We start from the raw sequence: 20782 nt of genomic DNA on the forward strand, positions 1-20782 counted from the left end.
CTGATGCTGGATCCGGTATAGAGATGCCGCTTGCTGTAGGAGACGGATGCGGTGGACATTTATTGAAGAGGAAGGAAGAAGTTGCACTGGCACGGTTTTTTAACAAGTTCGCAAAAGGAGCACTTGGGAAGGAAGCGCGACAAATTGTGAAGTTATTGGACACACGTGCTGTTGGGAAAATGGATAATGTGACACGTGGTGACTTGGTACATGGATCGGTATGCTCGTCTGCTGGAAAATCTGTTGCTGTTGTGAACGTTGAAGAGGCGGAATTTGAGAAACAGCATGTATTCGTTGATGACAAACCGCTTGAATTTGAGAGTAAAATGGATTCAGTGTCTGAAGAGACTGTTACTGCTCCTGTTGATGATATTGGATCTGAGATGGTAGTCATGGTACCATTGAAGTCGTGTGATGATACTGATGATGATGATTGTCATGATGAAGAAAGAAGTGAGATGGAAGAGCAATTGGCTGAGGATTGTGGAGATGAATGTGTAGCAGTGGCATCGTCAATTGGAAACAAGAACTCGCTATGGGACTTGGTTGGTAGAGTAGTAATCGTATCGGATATAGTTGGAACTTTCGAGTCGTTGATGGACTGTGAGATGGCCATTGAACGTGTCGATGTGAATATAAAGGAGCCCTCGCACCGTAAAACTTTTACTCTGAGAGAAGTTTGAATGAGATGGTGGTACATTGGGATTTGACAGCGGACTTGGACTACGCCCATGATATTGAGATGTTAGAACTGTGGCTTGATTTGATAATGAACTGCTATTGTTGATGGGTATTGACACCTCGTGTTTTTGTTTGTTGTTGGCTTGGATTTTGGCGCACGGTGTTATGTTGTTGGAAACTGTCTGTGGCAAATAGTTGCTTTTACGTTGTTGGTGGATTGAGTATGTTGTTTTGTATTTTGACAGTTGAGTGAACTTTTGAAGATATTGGGGTGGCTGTCTTTACGTTGTTGGAGGATATTGTGATATTTTGTATAACTGGCGGTTGTAGGACGTTGTAACTGGTTTTACATGATCATATTTCTTTGTACATATTCTTGCCACTTTTATATTTTTTTATTTGTGCTCCCTCTTGTCGCTTGTGAGTGATCTTTACTACTAGATCACTCAACTTGGGAACGGGGATGTGTAACCGCTCGGCTCCGGAGCCATATTGACTCCGGACTATCTGGTTGTAAGACCAGTCATGCGTAGGGTAACATGCGGTATTGAAAAGAGGAAGTTTTGGAGTTAGTCTTTGGTAGTTGGATTGGAGTTGGTCTTGGTAGAGAGTTGGTCTTGGAGTATCTTTGTGTGGAGTTGTTACTGTGTTAAGTCTTGGATTGGATTGGAAGTGTTGATGTGTATATTGTGCCTGCCTTCGTTGTAATATATCCGTCGAATCTGCAATGTGTCTCTGGGTCCAGTCGAACCTGAAGTAACTTAGCCGCATTCAGTTAGATAGCGAAGACTACGACCGAACGGCTACACACCTATTTCGTATGAATTGACTTGACTCGAGTCACTTTGCTAAAATGACTTGACTTGACTTGAAGTATCAGAAATGTGGATTGACTCGTGACTCGGAGCAAAATTCACGAGTAAACGTCAAGTCATTAAGCAATCGATGTCGATAAAAATCACTGTATCTTGCATATGGTCGGATTGTTCGCGGAACGCTGGTTTAACCCGTGATAGCGACCTATCATACAACGATCGTGCGTTTTACTCAGTTTCCATTGTTCTCTCACAAGTAAACTGACGCACACGAATGTGACTGAAGCTTACAGCTCACGTGGTCTGTGATTTTGATTGTTGCGTTGATGACACTCGGCAGCGACAACATGCGGCACAGCGCTAAATTTATTCTCACTTTTCCTTCAGCGATGACGTAACTTCTCGTTTTGGCCAACTTAGTGAGAGAGTGAAAATCGTACGCGCGTACGATTTACGCAAATGTGCACTAGGCAAGTGTCAGATCAGCGCACGCCGCACATCTCTACCATACTCGACCTTGATAACGAAATTGCTGCCCTAATCATTGAGTGCCAACCTTGAGACTTGGCACAGCGTTCGATACTAAAATCAAGACATACCATGCAAAAGCTCATGGCGGATCTAGGTAAGGAGCATCGTTAAAATCAATGGATACCAATACCGGCTTTTGAGTAAACTCTGTTTGCGATACATGACGGATCAGCACACACTCAACTACGGAAACGGAATTACTACCCTAAACTTTAAGTAGAAACCCTAAAACTTGGGACAATGTTAAATACCACCATCACGACATGACATACCAAGTTTCAAGAATTATCATGGTGTGAAACACCATCAAAATCGACCTATACCAGCAAAGGTCGACTAAACGCATATGACGGTAACCGAGTTCAGACATAGATACGATTGTTACATCACACCTTAAGGCCAACCAGGCTATGTTGCCCCACCTGCTCGGTAATTTTATGAATAGGAGAGAGTAAATCACTGTTTCTTTATTGTGCGCGGCATTGAGAGAATAGACAGTGAAAGCTTGTTATGAGCGCTAACGGGGCATGCCCCGGCTAGGCATTCGCAAAGCGAAATCACGGAAGAGAATTCGATATTCGCAGAGACTTCGCTATGGGCAATTGGGCATTTACAAGCGACAGGACAAGAAGAATGCGATTTTCGCTGTGATTTCGGTAGATATAGATTGCTGTGCGTCTATAAATGGATAAGAATTGTTATTGAACAGAATTTTAGGTGGGGCAATGCCCCAGTTGCCCTATAGGACGAGCCGCCACTGGCAAAATGTATATTTCTGTTCTTTCTTCTTACCTTGACCAAACCTCTTGTTTTATTGAAATTGAATTCGAATATAGTTTATATAGTCCTCGACTGGCTCGACCATTGGTGCAGGCTCGAATAGCATCATATCAATTTGTAAATGGGTAAAGTATTGCATCTAATCAATTCGTTTCTCTATTCTCTTTTATTTTGGCTGGTAACTATAAGCTATAAGGCTATGTAATTACTTATGTAGTTTAGCATTTATACGTATATGTGAGCTAAACAGCACCTTGTTGCGTGTATATTTAACTCTATATTCGTTCATCGGTTCAGAATCCATGACTACTCAATCTGTACTTCTGACAGCTAGCAAAATGCAATGACGTAAGCATGCCTCATACTTCGATAAGGCAACTTGACTTGAATTGTGACTTGACTCGTGACTTGAATTGACTCGAGTCGCCTTCGAAAATCGATTGACTTGCCTCGAGTCAAAATTTGTAATGACTCGAAATGACTCGTGACTCGAAGGTAGTGACTTGATCCCAACACTGGCATCTAATCAGAGGATCAGCGGGCGTATAAGTAGGGTAGTGAAAGAAAACTCGTGCCATGCACTACCCAGTACCCATAGTGAGTACCAAATCGATTGTGTGAGAATTCCGGGATCTACAGTGGATGAGTGGACTGGCCAGTGAGAGAGAGAGAGAGAGAGATGATATTCTTTTTCGCCTGCACCATCGAGATGCTTTGACGACGGAGTTGCGATACGGCCCCATGAGGTCATCTAGTCTGCGCCCCCATTTTTTTCTCCTCCATGCTATCCGTGATTGCTGAGCGCCTAGCAGGCCAACTTCTAGTATTTCCAATTATTGAGTATCCTACTCAGGATATAGAGCCCAATGATAACAGTTGTAGAGTTAGCTCAGCTGCGCGTATTGTAAGCCACGATCATCAATAACTTTTCAGATATTTATCGCGATTCTCATTTAGGCCTACTCATTACTCAAAAATATATAGAACAAAAGTCACACAATTTTAGATATGAGAAACGGTACTATTGTGCATCTGAATTACTGTGCGGCAGTTTTCGTGGATCATTGATATATATTTGCCGTCAGTCATTATGACATTCCACGATCCGCACGCGTCTCCACAGCGCGGTTACCGCTAGAATTTCGTTTACTTATAAGGAGTAACCAAACAGCTTCATTCGGAGCCTTGGATTTAACACGCGGAGCATAAGCCAGTATATCATATAATCTTAAGACTTAAGCTGGTGGTGAACTGCCGCTGCGGCATAGATTTGGAAATATGGTGCGGATGATGAGTTAAAACTCAAATGATTCGATATGTGTATGTGGTGCGTGATTTCTTGTCCTGCGTACATATTCCTCGTGTTGTAGCCCAACTGAACTCAGGCGGCGGGTGAAACTGTGAAGTTGTTATGTGCATTAAATTATCGTGCCACTGTACTAACATCCGGCCTATCGACATATGCCATCTCATTTTCATTGCCACCCATTTCTTTATATCTTTCATGCAGTATGCATGTGCATTGTGCAATGTATCCCTCTTATTTACGTGTTCCAGGCCAGGGTGAGTGACCGGTTTAAGACTACTCCAAGCCGTTTTGACACCTTCCGCAATCTCGTGGAATTGATTACAATTCTATATGACGGCAGATGACATTGTGACTTGCTTATTTCTTCTGAGATAATCTCTTGAAAATGTGACCGCGTCAGACGATCCAACGCACTGGATTCGACTAATAGTAATTTAAAAGATTAGTCGGGAATTTTGGCAGTTATCCGAGTAACATCATATCTAAAGTCTTCGGGGAATCGGTTGTGTTGCATGTTGAGCATCGCATTTGATAACTGTATCATGCTGTCAAATCGACGTCATAGCTTGATGGCGGATGTTTCGTTAACCTACAGAAACCGTGTAGCTCCCATCCTATTTTGGCGACATTGCCTTTCAGACCACTCACAGACAACTCCTCACTCAACATGAATCACACAAATACCTAGACATCGATTCATAACGATAGCGAGCTGGCAACCGTGCACTTCGAAAGATAAATCTGACTGGATAGCAAAACCTCGAATTTCAGTCCAAAAAGTCATGCAATTTTATTTGATAAGCCACCACGGTTAAAGTAACAACAAAACAATGTGTACTCGCAACATTTTATAGGAAAAACGACATGATTTAAAACCGATGCAACTAACATATGTGCACGCAAGTTTAACCCAAACTCACCCTCATAAAATGTCAGTTGTAGAGGAGTGAATTTGGGGTGAACTGGTAAAAGGTATGTAGGTGAATAATGCAAGTTGATAATTGTCACTGACGCGACATTTTGAGTAAAATTAAAGTATAATTACATTAGTCTGAAGCTGACGAGAATAATTGGTGTCCAATTCTCCTACTGGAAGAGCTATTTAAAACATGAATGATTGATTGCCATGGTCGTGTTGAGCCCATAACGAGTATTATTCGTAGTCACTGTTTAGTGTCGGTAGTGTTCAGTAACAACTTAAGCTGTACAGTGTACATCATGCAATGAAACAAAAGAATTGCTTTCCAGAACATAAATTGCCAGATCAATGATGTGCACATACTTTATAAAGTCGAAGTTTAATTTCATGACGGTGGCGTCATATTTGGCGACAAGATTGCTAATAACCTCACGATTACCCAGGTTTATTTCAATATGAATATACCATTCAATTGCAAATTGAAGTTCTGTACCTCCAAGTCGAAATTCAGAAACCACATCGGGGGGGGGGGGGGACAATGAACAAAGACTCTTTGAAGAGTCTCAGGACAGTTTCCAGATAACCAAATATCACTTTATGACAGGCAGCAAATATGATCATTCATCACATATCAGACAGTGCCATAAAAGCGAAATACCGATGATCATCATTGAGGTAAAACGTATTGCTGCCAAAAACATAACAATTTCGAGGTACAAGACTTCAACTTTTGTCCATCTCCAAAAAATTTATAACACTTACAGTAACCTTATAGTTTAAAAATATTATCAGGCAGACAACAGACATTTCTACTTAAAAGGCCATGCACACACATTCAGCGCTCAGGAACTCAGACATGCTCACATTTTTAAGACATAAAGAAAAATCAAGTAGCAATTACTATGAAAAGTTGACTTTGTAAGATGCAGAACCTAAGACACAAGTTTGCTTCGTGAGCCATGATATGCAGCGTAAAATGATAAATACCAGCTCAGTCCATAACCAGGACAGCAAATCTGGAGGTACAAACTCCACTGGTTAGACGTTCAGTTACCATACTGGTAATAACGAAGCAGCCTACTTATATCTGATCTTATCCTCGACTATGCTTCTCCGTAAACAGCATGCAAATATCATTACGGCAAGCTGCACCCCGGCAACAGCAAAGCCAGCAATTGCTAACACTATTAGATGATTTTGAAAATATTTCTCAAGCTTAGTCAAGCAACCGGTGGGCGTGTCCCCCATAATAGCGTAGATGTTTGAAGGGTGATCGCTTTGGCCGCAGTATGTCACCACCGATTTGCAACAGGAATCGGGTACTAGCAAGTTCACTTTATCCTTTTGGCTTTCGACATAGAAACGACTTCCCTGAAAAAAATATTTGGATCATAAAGGCAGTTTGCGATATGATCTTAACTACAATATTGTATCATATTCTAGTTCAGACTCATCTCTAGTAATGCATCTTAAATATTGTTCTATCTTCACAAAATCAAGCAGGTCAGGATTAGTTTGGATATTCTCATATCATTGGACACCTGAGTGGAACTTTCGGTGTATAAGGAATAGAGCCAGACCGATATCGGATATTTGAGTTGATACCAGGGTTGTAACCGAGTCCCAAGTCAATCTCACTTTTATAATTTTGACTCGAGTCATTTTCAATTCACCACAGAGTCAAGTCTCAGTCAGCTAGCAGAGGGTCGAGTCCGAGTCATCGTGATTCGACTAGAGTCCAAGTCATTATGTTCGCTGCTCAGTTTACAGTTCATTCCGGTTCAACCCACGTTTTTCAACTCTGCTCAAGTGATACAGAGTCGCTCCCATTCATAATATAGTGGTTTTCCTTTGTCTCAACAGTTTCTGGCCCCATTTTCAAAGTATCAGGAAGTCCTGATAGACGAAATACCAATAATGTGGTAACTTCACTATTCTTTTAAATTACAACGAAATGTCCATCTTGGCTGTCCTAGTCTCCAGTCATGTGATTTGGTTCGAGTCATGCACAATTACTCAATTAACCAAAAAAATCACCACTCCGGTTGAGTCATGACTCGAGTCATTACAGCCCATTCACTGAAAACACCCATATTCTGAATATCGGCCTCTTAAAACTTCAGAGCATTAATTCGGACAGCTTTACAGCCATTGCTACGCTTGGACATGAAATATACTATAAAGGCTGCGCCCGGACACCTGTATGCACAGGTAACTATGTAGGCTACTTCAACTTCACGAAAATTGACAACATATTCTGTACCTTTATTGGTCGATACCGATATTTCTTTTAAAGCGTAATATTGACAAAGCAATAATAATCAGTCAGGCTTTAATTAGGACTCGAAAGGATTCACGATTTCCTCCAGACACGGGAGATTATGTAGGAATCATAGGTAGAAGGTCAATCGCAGGAAATTATATGTTCAAAATGAACATTTCGACTCAATATATCGGAGAATCAGAGTAGCTTATGGTCATTTTACACATTTCGAGAGAACTAAGTTTTCATTATCTTTCGGCCATTATCTTTGAAACAATATGGCAAACATAACCATGTCCAAGATATGGCTGTAAAAATGGGAAGACTTATAACTCGATTTTTATCAACAATTGAAGAATACAATGCAAAAGATTTTTCATATTGAAATGAACCCAAATATTTTTGGCTGGCACTCGTTATCAATTACTAGGGATAATCGTTATCAACTAGTGGACAATTGAAAAAAAACATTGTCTATCAACAATCGTATCACCAAATAGATAATAGACCAGACCTATATTGAGCTTAAGGACTACTTTCGCCCCGATTATTCGGTGAATGCACATTAGCTACTTTGATTCCACGGCAACAATATGGGTCTTGATCGAAGTGTGCTAGCCAAAGAGAAAAAGGATGAGTCAAAATTTGAAAAAACTTACCTTCCAATTGGTGTGGTTCGTGACTCCGCAGCATTCAAATTCCTGTTGCATGGAGTCGACTGCTTGCGTCAACGGCTTGTAGTCGGTTTGGTTGTAATGAGTATTCATGTTATTCATCAAATCGCTAGCCAATTCGTCGTGAATCGTTTCGCGGTAAAGGAACGCAGCAATACCCGCGGCGATTTCCAGTATGAACAAGACCAACAGTAAAATGAAGTAAATTGAGAGCGAACGTGTGCTTTTTCGAGCAGCGCCTATGCATCCGATGATTCCAGTTATCAGTATGAAAGCTCCGACAATGATGAGCACGTACACGATTGCTGTGTACGTAGCAGTGGTGAGAAGTGCTGAATATTCCATTTTTCCGATCACAGTCCATACTCCGACGCCCAGTGCCCCACATCCGGCAAGTATGAATAAGAAATTGAAGGCTATCAGAAGCCCTCTCAAGCAGGCTAGGTCACATGTGGAGTCGGAGCGAGAATCGTAATCCTTTTTGCTACCCGCCATTTTTTAAAGTGGCTCTAAGATCTGTCAGTATAAGTCAACCTATTATTACTCGAGTTGTTGCACAGTGCACAAGTGCACATACAGTGGAGCAAAATTTAGAATTCTTGTCATGGTCGAGATAAATGGAGTTCCTCTATTCTCTAATTTTGTTACTAATCTAATGTCTGGTTTTCCTGAAAAGGCTACAGGATAACTGATTGGTGTAAAGACATTTAGCATTGTCATGCTTATGACAATGAACTCTGACTTGATATGTAATGAACTGATCTTCTAAACAGGAATTTATTGTAGGCCTAACTTCATACATTTTACAAGTTCAGTACCGGTAACTTCAATTCTAAACAAATTTGGAAAAACGTGTACCTATAATTATAATTATAAATAAATTCGGATTAGGGAGAGCACCCTTACAATTGCCGCGCATGTCAGCTAAAGTCACAACTTGATAAACTTAAAATGAGCTAACCCTATATCCTTACGCAAACCATGGTTCGGCCATACTGTAACAATATATTTTACGATAATATAAGGTAGCAATATCTACTGTTAATTACCGGTAGCTCTACAAACGCCTCTTAGAACTTGAAGTTATGCTACAGACGTATCCTACTATCCTTCTCATCTCACGATAACAACGTTAGCGAAATAAAGCGCGACAATACACTAGACAGTGCGGTACTGTACTATATAGTAGCAACCCTCGCTATCTATCAACCACCTTATCTCATTTACTGGTACTTTGAACTCGTTGCGCCCCTTATTTGATTCGTAATTGACCAGGCAGATTTCGAACAGCGATGTCCTACCCTAATGTCATTTGATACTGTTTGAGCTTGACGGTTCATCCGTAGCCATTATCTCAGATACGCCCGCGACACGCTCCGACGAATCGACGGAATCTGTCTAACAACATGGCGTCATTTCCTGGATACGATCGCGATTCTTTCTTCGTTGGATTTTCTCTCTTGACTGCGGCAGCTGTTACGACGCGTGGTACGCGTACGCGCCATGTATGTGATCACATCCAGTTTGTAGTTCGTATAGTAGCCTCTACAGATGTAGCCTGTCACTCAGGATTCCTCGCTCTGCAGCGCGCGTGAACGCCAGGCCACGATTAAACTGCACAGCAACCCAGCTTACGCACGCTTCCTTCAATTGCTATCAACCCTGTCCTACCATAGTGTCGTAATGTCTAGGATCCTCCTCGGCATGTGCTTCGCGTAAGTGGTGTCGTACAAAATACTAGAATGAACGTGGGCCATGCTAGTCGGAAGATCAGGAATCATCATAAAAGATACCGGCCTGGTATAAATGATCATTGACCAATGGCCATAGTAGCCGAAACACCATAAATAAAACAAAAAAAACTACAAATCTGTTTTGTCGCAACCTATTCACCTGATGGAGCTCCGAAAGCATCTGAGTATTAAAATGACAAATACTTTTCTTCAACTAACTGGTCGTAAATTTTGGTGTAAAGTGGTATTTAGACTAGCTCATCGTCCGCAATGCTCGGCACTTCGCTTTTGTAATAAAGAGTTAAATAAGTATGTGTAATTCTTACGCTTTTTGAGCCATTATCGTCGTCATATTCATCTGCTGTTTTACTACTTGAAAATACCATATGAATCGCGATGAAATTGAAAGATCGGAACATATAGTCAAAAGATCAATCGAACCTTCAGAGATCCAGGTTATTGGTTCCCGCGTGTAACGTATCCCTTATAAATATAACGCATATCGGGCGTTGCATTGTATATTGCGTGTGTTTGGCGGATAAAAATAATAGGCCTAGTACTACTGATTGATTAATTGATGGCCATTGTCCGTCGACACAGTTGGGCTAGACACGTCACTACGAAACGATAGTCGATAGTATCACAAAATCAAGAATTTTGTTGCAATGAATATATACAATAAACAAGGTCCCATGTGGCCCATACGGAACGATCGTGCAACACAGTTTTGGTTCAATTGGCGGTTAATACTATATCTTTGGGCCCGGTATAGCGTTGTCTTACGTCCAGATTTTACCAGACATGTTCTCGATAGTTGGTGATAAATCCGCGACGAAGGAGCGATTTTACTTTACACACGCAACATACAGTGTTAAATCTAATAGTGATATGATCCTAAGAAAAATGATTCTCACAGCTCTGATAACGCCTCAAAAATAGCTGGTTTGGTATCGTTTTAACATTTATCAGATGTTGGTATTTATAGCTTACCTTGATAACCCAAAAATTGATTCCCCAAGGCTTTCCGCGAAAGAATCCCATGCTCCTTGGTGCGAGGAATAAATTCGCTCTTCTACGGATTTTCCGAACGCTACATCGGAACTGCTTTTTCTAAATTTACTACTTCGCGGAGTGTGCCAACTCTGACTCCGCAAAGCGCCGGATCTCGGAGTAGAAGCACGCCGTCTGATCCGGGATGGTTTTTCCAAAAACTGGTCAGATGCGGCGATTTCGTGATCCTCATCTTTACTATCCTCATTGTTATTGTTATTGTTTTGACTAGCGTAATCAATCGTGTCATCTTGATGCGGTTCTTCTTCGTCACAGGTGATCACTATACCGGGAGTATCCCGGCCGTCGACAGTGTCGTCCATTACCAGCGAATTGAAGCTGTTAACAAATTCGCTTCGTTCAATCATTCCATCATTGTTTCTGTCCATGGTTTCGAATATCTCCTGTACATTGGGCAGGCCCTTATCTTCGCAAAATTGCTGAAATTGTTCGAACGTTATGTATCCGCGTTGATCGGTATCAAAGTCGTGAAAAAACTGTTCGATTTCTGATACATCCATATTGATAGTTTCACAGTGATAAGACCTTGTGCGCGAGATGTATATGCAGAGGTAAGTAACTACATTCTAAAAAAAAACAGTACCAGAACAGTCGTTAAAACATAACCAAAATCTATTAGTCTACGCAAGAGCGATTTCGCAATGTATTTTTTAAGAGAATCCTATTCCAGGTCCATTGAAATCTGTAATTATATTTCAAGGGTGCGCGGTTCATATTTTATATGTATAGATGTGTTTACAGCGCGTCTAAATAGAATGGCGTAAAGTGGGAGGTAACATTCGCCACCAATCGCTATGCATTTTATGTCCAGTATAACGAGATACGACGAAAACATTTCGTTAATTAACTAAGCATGCTCAAGGAGGTGTCAATCTAGGGTGTAGGTTCATAACGTCGATAAACATGAACATGAACACATACGAATAAATGTCTTTCCACTGTATAAGTCAAAATCAATATAGCGACACGGCTAAAACGTACCAATATAATATATTTGCAAAAAGTCCTCAACCCAATGTGCATAAAAGCATTTCGAAGCAATCGGTAATGAAATTATTTGTTCGGAAAAGCTGATCATTCTCAAATTGTCCGACTCTGTATTGTACACACTAATAAGTACTCAACTTTATAATATATGACATGGTGCTTTGAGATATCACCGAAATATTTCAATGTATATCCAAATCGCCAAGTGTCCATGCTCGATATCGGCTTACTACGCGAGCTGTTTTGTATTACTTTAATTTTGCAATTTACAATCACTTTCGATGTATTTACGCCGTAATACTTCCTGCGTGGTGGCTCAATATCCTCGGTATTGTCGGATTTTCTCGTATCAATAGAGGAAATCATAAGATATACTTCGCAGACTCCCTGTCTGTCCGTGGTCTCGCAGCTCGGTTTAGGTGATAGCCAAAGACTATTTGCGTTTACTTCGACCTGACATGGACCATCTTGCCAACGCACTATCCTTATTGTAGAATCCCAGCTTATAGCCTAATCACAAATTTTGTAGTAATTGGTCAAAATCTGGGTTGTTTCTCATTCTAACCATTCGTTGTTGCGAATTCCTTCTTTATGCTTGTATATGTCCAACTAGATAATATACTGCGGGACAATTTCTTATAAAGTTGCAAGTGGCTATTGCTCAATTCACAATGTTCGGTGTCAGCCCTCCAGACTCTCATATCGAATATACAGCACTTTAGCGGAGACATATACCTGTGTAACTCATTCAAATTCAATACGTTTTCTGTTATGCATTTCATTGATGCCAGATTGTCCAATTAGACCGGGATCAATTACATTGCATCTATTTTCCGCGTATTGATGTGATGAAAATGCGCCTGAGAATTCGATTCCTTCATGTCAAAACTATTTTAAAAGCGCAAGGTACTACGATCCACACCTTCATATACTAAATTATATCACTGGTAACTGGTAAGCATCGTCTGGGTATATGATCTCTATCGGACTTTTCCCTTTCTTTTAACATCCTCACCCCCTATACAATGTAGGCTAGTGGTTAGCGAATGGGCTTCAATATTGATGCCATATTATGCATTTGAGTTACTTTCAGATTCATGATGTAATATAAGAAATATCGTACTTTGATTATGCTTTCTATTGCCACTTTTCTACACTAGTATTTTCAAAACATCGGGAGACTTACGGTTGTGTTCTGGGTAATCAGAGGTATAAAGCTCGACCTCAAGATAGCTTGACTATCTCCGTATAATTAACAGCATATAATCATTCTGAAACTGATAGAAAATGTAGGGGCACTAACTCTGATATAAGGAAATAAATACAAATTATCAACTTGAAGATGTCCCGAAAAGCGACAACAATCACCCTGCTGCGTTTACTGGAATATCGATGCCCTTTTGATCAATATTCCACAACCACTTGACTGAAGTTTTACACTCTGCGTTTGTTACAAGAGCTGAATTGACTTGTCCTGGATAGAATATAAGTGTTTGCGTTTACGCGTAACAGTATCTCTGTCGCAATAGTTTTTAAAATATTCTGATACATACAGAAAACATGGGGTGTTGTACATGTATTTGTGTGACACCACAAAAGATATTTTTCAAGTGTCAAATATAATTTTGAGTCTTCTTTTTCGTATTAAAGATGACCATTACAGCACACACGAGTCAAATGAATCAAATGATTGCGATTTAGTCTAGGCAGATTGGCATAAAATTAATATCATTTCGTGTGACAAGGGCATTAATATAATTTTGACTAATATAAACCCAAAACAATAGTCAATCGCTATCTCGTTATTCTTGATTGCGTATATTGTTATTGTTGTTATTGATGAAAAAGGAAGTGACGCTTTTTGCCAGTAAGGCCAGATCTGTCACGGACTAGAATGTGCGGGCGGTACAGCAAATTAGGGACCATTACTTTCACTGAAGTAGTTTCGAGGATTTACCACACGGAAGTGTGCAACTATTGGGGCAATATGTGGGCAAGTACAGATTTACAAATAAGTACCACGCGACAGAACGAAATCTGGGACAAGGGATAACATTTCACGCGCGATGTCGTATAAAAAGGTTCGGCGGAAATCATGTTGAAGACAGTGCAGCAAAAAATGTTCCGCTGTTTCTCCTGTATTATATCACTGGTTCTGAAAGTGGATCCCAGGGAAGTTTCCTGTGCGAGTTAGCGATTTGGAATAAGAGGATAAGGGTTGGATTTAAAACAAACGGTGTTTAAAAACACTTTGTTTAAACATGTTTTAGACAGTGTTTTAAACAAATGCCTTTAAATAAAAAACAAAATTGTGTTTTTTCAAGTTGTAAAATATGCCATAATTGTGTAAATGCTTTCCAAAAAACATGTTGTATGAGCCTTTGGACAATTGCCACCCTATATAACCGACGTATATCGATATGCGATGGTTGGAACCCTCAAAATTGTCAGTTTAACATTAATAGTATACATATATTTCGTCAAAGGAGCGATATTTAGTTACCCTATATTTTCAATTGCTGATGGCGATCTATGACGTCACAATTGAATATTCATGACGTCATGGCTTAAAAAAATATGTGTTAAATTAGGGCCTTATTTTAAACATGTTGGTATTAAATTGACTTTTGTGTTAAATGCAACCCTAAAGAGGATGCTATAGATACAAATCAGGCGACTAGGGGCTCTGAGAGTTAAAAATGGGCGCTATATATGAAACACTGCAGACTTTTGGGGAAATCAGTAAATCAACATCTATATGCGCGATAAAATCAGATATATGAAGCATATGTGGTAATGTCGTACATAGATTACTAACTTACGGAGGTTAGTTATTCATAGTCGTACAAGACGCATTCATTTCAGAAATCGTTATCAAATTTCTTCGAATATGTTCATTGCTATGTAAGAACGAGTTTCCTGCGACCAACCAATCAATCAGTGAACAGACTTCTTAACCTGGCATTCTAACTGCTTTACAACGAGAATGATGAAGTTTGAAATTGACTATGTATGGGATTCTTCAACTTTACGACAACGCAAAATACCAGTAACCAACCGCTGCTTATCTGATTTACTGAAATCACAATTGGCTATATGCAATGTAGTTATATGCAAGTTTTTGAAATTCTCTTTATGCCGACGATTACCCCTGAAGAGTGTTGGCTCGAAAAGCTTCGGGTTTTAATATACTTCTAATATGAATATATTATTAAAATGTATATTAAAGTTCTGTACCCCAAAAAGTCTCTTGAAATCATCTTCAAAACAGACTGGTGCGAAAGTATTCCCGTTAGAATTTCTAAATTGAACAATCGAAATATCCTGTGATGTTTACTAACATGAGCTCTCAATGATTAGGTGAGAACATAACAAAACGCTTTTAATCACAAACCGAAGTTCTGTATTAGTGCGGAGCATGGACCGGAGCCGGATTGGATATCGGGCCGGATTTTTTCAATTTTGGCCGGATCGGATCGGAGCCGGATCAGTATTCTTTTGATCAGGCCAGAATCTTTATGGATAAGCAAGACGTTTGTAACTAAATAACTACCAACCAACAACACGCAAGTAACCGCCAAGCCAGTGCGAAAAGAAACGAGCCATATTTTTAAATTCACGGAACCACCGTACCGTGTTGGGCCGGATTTCCGGCAGGACTTTTTTATTTTCGGCCGGAGCCGGATCGGAGCCTGATCAGTACTTTTTCCTGATACGGCCGGAGCCGGATCGGAGCCGGACCAGAGAATTGGCAAACCGGATCGGAGCCTGATCAGTACTTTTTCCTGATACGGCCGGAGCCGGACCAGAGAATTGGCAAACCGGATCGGAGCCGGACCAGAGAATTTGTCGATCCGCTCCGCACTATTATGTATGCCCCGCAAAGTCGTAATAAGCGCTTTGAAAACAGTTTCGAATTAAGGACGTTATGGGCGGGGTGAAGATATACTGGATAGCAAGAGACACAGACAAGAATACTCAAATGTGTTGCAATTTACGACTGATTAGCCCCATGAGGCAGATGACAATGGATCAGAATAATCTGACCCATATATAAAATAGATTGAAGTTGTGACGTATTGCAAAGGGTATTCCTAATTGTCGAGTATGGCTCTGTGTAATAAAGTTTCGGGAACACTGAACTACATCGTAGGCTACAATATGACTATTTTACCTTGACCTCAAAATGAAGGGCCATCATGGGAAGGCCTACCCCCACACATCTTACACTAACGATAACGCAATATTACGATAGATTACGTCGTAGCCTAGGGATTGTTCCGCAATTATCTTCGGTTACTATTTAACTGATATACATAAAGCTACGTCATTCTCACAGATAGTAGCCTGAAGGAATACAAAAATATCTTCGGCCTCATATCTATGAATATTTTAACTACCATCCAATATCGAAAGGTGTTCAATCGAAATTGTTGAAACCGCCTATCCACACATATCCGATGTATAACCTGAGTTTTCACATCAACATACTCCCATAGTTATACATGCCGTTGGAACACAATATATTTTCGTAAGTCACAGCAAACTCCTAACACTGAATAGAGTGATTACTTTCACTATCATACCAAGTATAGACAGTTAGACACATATGCACTAAACTTCGATTTGCATTTGTACAACGAGTAGGCCCTATGACTTGCTTTGAGAAGCTATACGTGAATAAACGTTGTTTGTTTTTGTATTCTCACACGATTTCGCTTACTATACAGACATCCTGATTCCACATATGATATGAACTATATCTGATGCTACGCTTCATCACGCAAAGTTGTCGTGAATGACCGTGTTTTCTTTTATGTTGCGATTCAAGGATTCGTAATCGAGTTGCTGAGTGCTAGGCTGCCATAAATCGTTGGTCTGAAATTATTTTGAAACTTGATCGCATAATGAATGAAGTTTGCTACTATATTGACCTAACCTTTCACTAACAGTGCTGGGCAAAACGATTCTAGTAGGCCTACTCAATCGAATACAGCATTAATTGTATAAATTATTCGCGTCGACATGTGAGAGTCTATCTTTTCTAGCAGCGAAATTACACGTTATTTATACTTTTTTGTGTACAAGGCAACAAAATGTAGCTAGGCTACTTATAATCGATTCGATTTATCTTATGTCCTGCTGCATGCATGTCAATTGTCAATTCCCGTGAAAACGGACAATTAACGTGAAGATATCATCGAATGCGGTTATGGGAAACTAGATTGTTTCTTCAAAATAGTCAGTCATCTATCAGTTAGATGACAAAAACAGCACTATCAACAATCAACATTCATATCGGCTGCAGGCCTCTCCGTCACACGATACTGTGTCTATGGCTTTTTCAACTAATAAGGATTGGTTATAATAGACTGTGAATTTGTATAACCAACTCAAAGTAGTTTGAAGCTTTTTTGTCGGTCTGTTAGGCTTACTATATGAATTGTTCGAAGGAAAAAGTATTGTCAAAAACTGACTTCATAGACCCACGGGTGCTAATGTATTTGCTAATTGCTAGTTGACTACACCTACTGAATACTGTGTATGTTATTTCATCTATCTGTTGTAAAATCTATCATTCTTCGTCTCGATATTCTCTGCAATCCAGTCTAATATGCTGGCCCGTTCAGCAGCAATCTTGCGGCGGTGTTTTGAAATGAGATTATTAATTAACTGAACTGAATCTGACCGGCATAATAGACACATTGCCTGTTATAAATGTTGATAAATGATCATTACTTCTACGCTGTCTCATGCGGAACTGGAATAAAGAAGTTCATTTATTGTTCAGGTTCAAGCATCTACTGCCAAGACCAGGTCATACCACTATATTTTAACTTATCTCGGTAAATATACTCCACTCGGGCAAAGAATTATTTTATCCTATTGATGGGATTGAGGTCGCGAGAGAAGTTATGTCAGTTGGGTAAAGTGAGCAAATAAACGCGTTCGCACACATCGCTTTCTTGGGCTCCTTCAAGTATGTGATGGATAACGAATTTGTGTCAATATTACGACGTACAATCGTATAGGACGCCAAGTTAGTTGAGCTGAATTCCAGCTTGACTTAAATCAGTCCGTGTCACCACCTAGCGGTATCCTATACGAGATCAGAGATCACCAACAGACGACGAAGGTTGGTATTTTATACTGTGATACTGAGCTATATAGACTGTACTGTAATCACAACGCCAGTATCAGTAATTATGAATGACTATTCCTTTTGCGTCTATTTTGTCGCTTGTCATTTAATATTATTAACTTTTAGCTATACTTTTCATTCTGTGTGCATTTATGCCTTCTTTTTTACTTCGCCTGGGCCAGGAGGGTGGGTGGTTTCAGAGACTACTTCAAGTCGCTTCGACACCTTCCTACCTTTTCATTGTATCGCAGTCTTATGGTGTATTGAAATAATGAAATTGTAAAACAATGAATTGAATTGAATACCCAGTCCCCCTAAAACGCGCAGGAGAGACACTGTTGCATCAGGGATAGATTAATCTCGATTACGAGTGGAGTATCCGAATATCACATATTGTGACGTTATTACTGCGCCTCTTAAATGTGACATTTCTCGCGACCAGAAGTGAAATAAAGACTGTTACAATAATATCGCATTTCTTGACAAATGACCGTGTGCTCGTTGCTCACTATTTCATATGGCGTTTTCTTACCATGCCGCGTTTTAAGCAGCAATATCAATCCCATGGATATTCTTAGTCTTGTGCAAGATCTTTTGGATACTGTTTATATATATATATATATATTATATAACATTGAGTGATATAGAATTGCTCGCATTCATAATATCGTGACTCGAGTCGAGTCAATAAAACCCTGCAATTTTGACCCTTGCAATCAATCACTCAATCAGCGGTCATCCGCTCATAACCCATACAATGTAAACTGCCACGTATTGAACAGGTCTCACTCTTTGCTTCTGTATATCCGCCCTTTATCGGATCTTCACGAGATTTTTTTGTAAAGACGCCGTTAGAACCGCAAAACAGACACTTCGAAACGTGCTACTGATGTGAGCTCAGTGGTTGAACCGCATTCACTAGCGCCGATGGCGGTAGTGACGGTGGTTGTCGTTTCAACTTCAACATCCTCCTCTGTTCATTACATCGCAATGTCTCTCATTAATATTGAACGGATGAAAGTGATAGAACCGATGATTTTGAATATACTTATGATATTATGATATATAAAGTATCCCGCCGGCCATCCGACAGTCGACGAGCATGTCCACATTCAAGTCGAAATACAAGCAATTACTACTAAATAAATACAGTCCATCCTCAAGATTACCGGACCACGACTGACCTATCGATCTCGCTTCCCATGACATGCCACCCTATTTCTTGTCGCTTGCTTTTTCTATACTATCTTCTTTACTTTCATTCAGTGTGCATGTGCAATTGTGCATGTCTCCTCTTTACATCGCCTAGGCCAAGGTGGCCGGGTGTCTGATTCCATAGACTACTCCAAGTCGCTTCGTCATCTTCCTGTCTTTTCATTGCATCGCATTTTTGTGGTGTATTGAACTGATAAAATTGACAAGATAGCGTAATGGTTAAGCGTTCGGCTTCTTGATCGGTAGGTCGTGGGCTCGATCCCCGGCCGGGTCAGACCAAAGACCTGATTAGTAACAATGGTATCCATGCCTTCCCTGCTTGGCGCTCATGCATTACTGGGATAGCATGGAGGGGTGGTGCATGACTTAGAAAGCCGTAAAGGCTATATACTCTATCTGCACTTCCTTGTCCAGCGGCATATGCACATCATGCACTCATGGTATGCATATGCGCAGATCGTGTGTATGTGTATCATGAGTCGGTGTATATGCCGCAAAAAAATTAAGGACACAAATAAACAATGTCCTTTCCTTTTCTTCCTGCTAATGAACCGATGATGATGATGATGATGATGAAGTATTAAACGCGGTCCACGTCAAAACCGGGATTGCCAAATGTCAGGCTATCACTCGTTATGACTTTAGAAAGAGTGGGAAAAATACAGTCGAGGTAGATTTATCAGAACACCGAGATTAAATCCGGTCTCAATTGTTTTCCCTATCTGCAGTGGGACCTCCACCCCAAAATACGCATCCAGATCGCCTTCAATTCTCGCCGGAGCCGAAGCGTTGTCGGTTTATCTGGGCTACTCCTCTCATATGTCGCTCGCAAGGAAGCTAGCAGAGATGAGCATGGATTAGGATTAGGTTTTGAAAAAACAGGATTTGTGAAATTTTGTCGGATTTGGATTGGATTTGGATTAGACATTTTTTTCGGAGCGGATTAGGATTTGGATTGGATTTACCTATTTTCTGGGGATTGAAATGTCGTGTGGCGAATGGCGACAAACTTTATTCAGATCAGTTATTAATGTACTTATGGTTACTAAGTTATCTTGAATCAAGTGAATCATTGGTTGTGAAAGAAAATTTTCGAATCCCTCCATTGCATAAATTAGTATTTTTTCTGAATTTTCTGAATCTGAAGTCGACGAGCATGTCCACATTCAAGTCGAAATATAAGCAATTACTACTAAATAAATACAGTCCATCCTCAAGATTACCGGACCACGACTGACCTATCGATCTCGCTTCCCATGACATGCCGCCCTATTTATTGTCGCTTTCTTTTTCTATACTATCTTCTTTACTTTCATTCAGTGTTCATGCCTCCTCTTTATATCGCCTAGGCCAAGGTGGGTGTCAGATTCCATAGACTGCTCCTTGTCGCTTCGACACCTTCCTGTCTTTTCATTGTATCGCATTTTTTGTGGTGTATTGAACTGATAAAATTGCTAATAAACCAATGATGATGATGATGATGAAGTAATTTCCAGTTGGAATCGGATTAGGATTGGACATGGACTTGAATATGAAAAAGTTATGGATTAGGATCCGGATTTGGATTTGATGGTTCGGATTTGGATTGGATTGGGACATAGAAATTTCAAATCCGCTCATCTCTGGAAGCTAGGGAGAGCTGTCTGAAAAAGGAAAGACGCG

The 20782-nt window shown here is 40.2% G+C and overlaps 2 protein-coding genes across 2 annotated transcripts in view; both read right to left on the bottom strand.

Annotated features, from left to right (window-relative positions):
* The window catches only part of LOC145457903 (ras and EF-hand domain-containing protein-like), a 36219-nt gene extending 22983 nt beyond the window's left edge, over positions 1 to 13236 (bottom strand). Inside the window, exon 1 of the mRNA XM_080336197.1 lies at positions 10696 to 13236. Coding sequence (XP_080192323.1) covers positions 10696 to 11276 — 581 coding nt within the window. The 5' untranslated portion in view covers positions 11277 to 13236. The remainder of the gene's footprint in view (positions 1 to 10695) is intronic.
* On the bottom strand, positions 4882 to 8774 carry LOC145457905 (CD151 antigen-like). The gene is made up of 2 exons (XM_080336200.1): positions 7958 to 8774; positions 4882 to 6406 (listed from the first exon to the last, which is right to left on the bottom strand). The coding sequence occupies exons 1-2, from the start codon at positions 8465 to 8467 to the stop codon at positions 6113 to 6115; spliced, it is 804 nt and encodes a 267-aa protein (XP_080192326.1). The 5' UTR covers positions 8468 to 8774; the 3' UTR covers positions 4882 to 6112.
* Positions 13237 to 20782: the final 7546 nt, after the last annotated feature.

The sequence above is a fragment of the Botryllus schlosseri genome, chromosome 15 (genome assembly GCF_051294905.1).
Source record: "Botryllus schlosseri isolate E-star chromosome 15, Bs_hap1, whole genome shotgun sequence".
Taxonomy (NCBI): domain Eukaryota; kingdom Metazoa; phylum Chordata; class Ascidiacea; order Stolidobranchia; family Styelidae; genus Botryllus; species Botryllus schlosseri.

Excerpts from the sequence above, each read along its gene's own strand:
- LOC145457905 (XM_080336200.1), bottom strand. The coding sequence starts at position 8,467 with ATGGCGGGTAGCAAAAAGGATTACGATTCTCGCTCCGACTCCACATGT. Across the intron at positions 6,407-7,957 it reads CGAACCACACCAATTGGAAG|GGAAGTCGTTTCTATGTCGA; the intron begins GTAAGTTTTTTC and ends TATTTTTTTCAG.